Source organism: Cantharellus anzutake (assembly GCF_015039405.1).
Source record: "Cantharellus anzutake strain C23 chromosome Unknown EI90scaffold_184, whole genome shotgun sequence".
In the NCBI taxonomy this organism is placed as follows: Eukaryota; Fungi; Basidiomycota; class Agaricomycetes; order Cantharellales; family Hydnaceae; genus Cantharellus; species Cantharellus anzutake.
Genome location: NW_024067134.1, coordinates 1 through 3,540, shown reverse-complemented (window position 1 = coordinate 3,540; position 3,540 = coordinate 1). Strand labels below are relative to the sequence as shown.

General features: G+C 48.8%; 1 protein-coding gene across 1 annotated transcript; it reads left to right on the top strand.

Annotated features, from left to right (window-relative positions):
* Positions 1 to 2,417: 2,417 nt before the first annotated feature.
* EI90DRAFT_2951192 (uncharacterized protein) lies at positions 2,418 to 2,810 on the top strand (the record flags this gene model as incomplete). Its single annotated transcript, XM_039055406.1, has 1 exon — positions 2,418 to 2,810. The coding sequence occupies one exon, from the start codon at positions 2,418 to 2,420 to the stop codon at positions 2,808 to 2,810; it is 393 nt and encodes a 130-aa protein (XP_038908060.1).
* Between the last annotated feature and the right edge of the window lie 730 nt (positions 2,811 to 3,540).

Here is a 3,540-nt window from a genome sequence, read left to right as displayed (position 1 = left end):
ATACACTTCCAAGTTGCGCAGTCTCATGCAGGCGTTGAAGCATCGGCGAAGCCTTCGATGTTTCCTGGATAGCTCGCACCGGAACAAGGAAGAGCGTCCTTCAAGATGTATAACACGACTATCGAGGATAAGCGTATGCACAAAGGGGCCGTATTTTTGGAGTGTTAGGGAAAGAGGCGCCAAATACGCACGAACGCATCCGAACAGTACCAATCGACGATAAAGAGGGACCAAAATAGCATGTCTCCATGCTCTTGAGACGAGGGAGAGCGCCGCGAAGGCGGTGCGTTGTTTGATGTAATTCTCAATGCTGTCTTTCCCGCCACCCACTGCTGGGACTGGCCGATACAGAGGAGTGGCAAAGTGGAGAATCATAGAAATGACCTCTACTGGTAGAGAGGCTATGGTGCAGGCCCCAATTTTATCGGAGGGGATATTCATAATACTTGTTCACAAGAAATGGTGAATAGGTGTTGGGATGGTGAAAATGGATCACTTACTTACTTGAGGTTGTCATTTGATCACCAACAATAGAGTTTCTGACGAATAGAAACCCAAGGACCTGTCGTAACTGGTCAACCGGCAGGATGCCACGTATCGACTGGTTCTGCCAGCAACGAGGATATTTGACGAATTTCGCGAAGCCAAGGGTTGTTTTGTTCTTGCCGCGTGACTCCGTTTTGGCTCTATGCTCGGAGTCAGCCGATGTAAGCGATAAGTGTCCCCAGAACCGTATAAAAGCTGAGACGTACTTTGTAGATAGTAGGAGCGGAGATCTCTGTATTTACACCCCTTTGTGTAGTATCGAGTTCGACCCTTGGTTCAGCGACTTTCTGATTGCCTGTAAGATTTCGTGAATCTCTCAACCACCGGAACTCAATCGCGGGGCCCCACTTCCGGCTCGCTAGAAATGGGTTGCCCATTCTGGCTAGTTTATATTACTCGTGGAGCCGGGTATTACTCCTTGTGACGATGTGACCTCATTCGCCCAAAAAGACTGAGTGCTTCCCTCTTCTTGATCGTCGCTCGTCGCTTTTAATTTATGGTGGAAATACTGCTCGTCGATCTCAGCCATTGTCAGAAGTACCAGCTCGGATGGCCGAGCTTCCGATGTTGCCCATTTCCCACGGTAAAAAAAATCGAACCCCCTCTGGAAACAAAAGCCTCGCAAGCTCGGCCAATCAAGCAGTCATCGTCAGTCACTTGCCTGTCTGTAAGGCGGAACTTGGGACTGGTTGATCTAGCCCAGTACATCCAAACGATCACCGTCGACTTCCTCATTCCTCATTTACGACCCGACATCGCGCAAGGGTGTGAGAGTCGGAAACATTAATGTGATCGAACGAAACCGATGAGTGACAATTGAGATAACGAGGAATAGGACAAGAAGTGATCAAGGCGTTGGAGATGATCATCGAACAGGGGAAACTGACTACGCTCTTGAACACGGCCAACGAAGGGAGAGTCGTAGCAGCGTGCCTATGATGCATTAAATATAATCGTGTATCATTGATCGCGCGTTAACGATGCAAAACATAAAACATGAAGGTACGCGTAATGAGCGATGGTCGAGGGGCTCCAACACACGGCCACAAACCTGGTTTAGAGGTTAAGTGGAAAAAACTCGCTGAAGTTAGAGGAAGCCCTAGTATGATAGTATCTAGAGGAACACTTGTGTTCCAAACTAAAATTGGAATAATGTTCGAGTGAGGGAGGCAGTTAACACGGGGACCCGACTGCATCCCGATTGGGTCGCTCGAAATTCACATGCTTCGGCGTTATATTATCGTCGCCACACGATGTGTTTGCATCGATAACCCTAGTCTACCGCCATCCGCTTCAACAATGCTCCGGAACCACGCCTTGATCAAGCCGAGCCCAAGTATTCCAGCATCCATCGTGGTATTTCCCGCACCCGCTGTCTGCAGTGGCAAAGCTTGCACATCCGTCGTCTGGCCAACGCCGTCCTAGGTGAGATATCCACCCGGGGCTGAAAGGATAGTTTCTAAACTTTCGGCTGCAAGGCAGACAATGGCTAATGCTGGCCGACCTCCAAAGTCGGACAGCCATTGGAGTAACAGAGGGCTGATATCACCGTTGTTTCTCAACCCGCGGACGAATTTTTTCACCCAAACCCAAACCCACCATTGACCGACGTGGATTCTTTACTCATTAACTCCACGATGGGGGCGATCGGCATCCCCGACGACATTGGTCGTTATCTCTACCGCATTAAATGGGCCATTTGTGGCAATCAAGAAGGCTCTCTCGTCGATTTCTTTCGGGCCACTTTCGAAATACTTGACTTCCTCGAACGGGGCACAGGGATGGTCGCGCGCTTCACTATGCGCCTATCGGTCTGTAGAACCAGCTACTCTGTGCAAGCAGACATGTGTCTGCGCCATGGAGACTCAAGAATGATCTTGCTTACTCTGCAAGGGGACAGACATGGCTCTAAGATGACACAACCTGAAACACAAGTCATCCCAGTAGCTATTGCCATGTTCCAGTATAATAACAAGAAACGGGTGAACACAGGGCTTGCTCCCCTTGATGCCATGACTGTTCCCTGTATCGCCATGGCTCGCACTCGACCCACTTTCTATCTGGTTCCAGTTACTAAAGCACTCAGAGATGCGGTTGTGTCTGGCGAGTACCCCGAAACTCCAACCACAGTCTTGAAGTGTAACACAGTTTTGGGGCCCAATCGTCCAATCAGTAAAGGCATGGAGGATCGGCGGCTCGCATTTCAGCGTTTGATCGCATTCAAAGATCTTTCCAGGGGACACTGGAAGAAATTCGTCGAGTGAGCCACATCGTGCGCGTGCGTTTATTTAATGCCGGATCGCCAAACTTTGACCAGAGGCTTCGGGTAATTCCAAATTTCCCAATTGTGATGTAGCATGTAGTTCAAGAGATGAGTTACGTATGTGCTCAATTCCTAAATCATGTTGTGCAAAGGTACTTTTTGTCTGGGAATCCCTGCGTCAGAAACCTGACACCGTGTCCTAAACCACACCGTGTCCTTCTACCTCACCCAGGCCTAAATCTAAATTAACCAGGAGCGTCCTCATGACTACAGGATTCATGTTTACAGCTTGCGATCTCCTGGCGGCTCAACGCTGCCATGCAATCTCCGATCACTCCGCAGACTAGTTACGCGCTACATGGTCCCCATTTTTCATCCAGCCTTTCTTCTCGCATTTCACGAATTTGGCTCATTTACCCATAGATCATATCCGCCACGGCTCCGCATAGACAATATGCTGAGGATGTAATAAAAATGGATTTATATCTCTATCACCATCATTATCGCTCTCGTCCACTTCCCTTGACAAGTAATATGTTGACGGTTCCATTCTTCAAGTCAAAACTTCACAAAATGATAACAGGTTGGAGATAAGGTGTGCGAGCGACGGCGGAAGTCACAAGTTTAAAATCGCAAGCTATGGCTCTGTGCTGAATGTGATTCGTGGGGGTTCATTGTGTGTGAGGATCAATTCTCGACAAGATGCACATCATTCCAAACGGGTCGCTGGT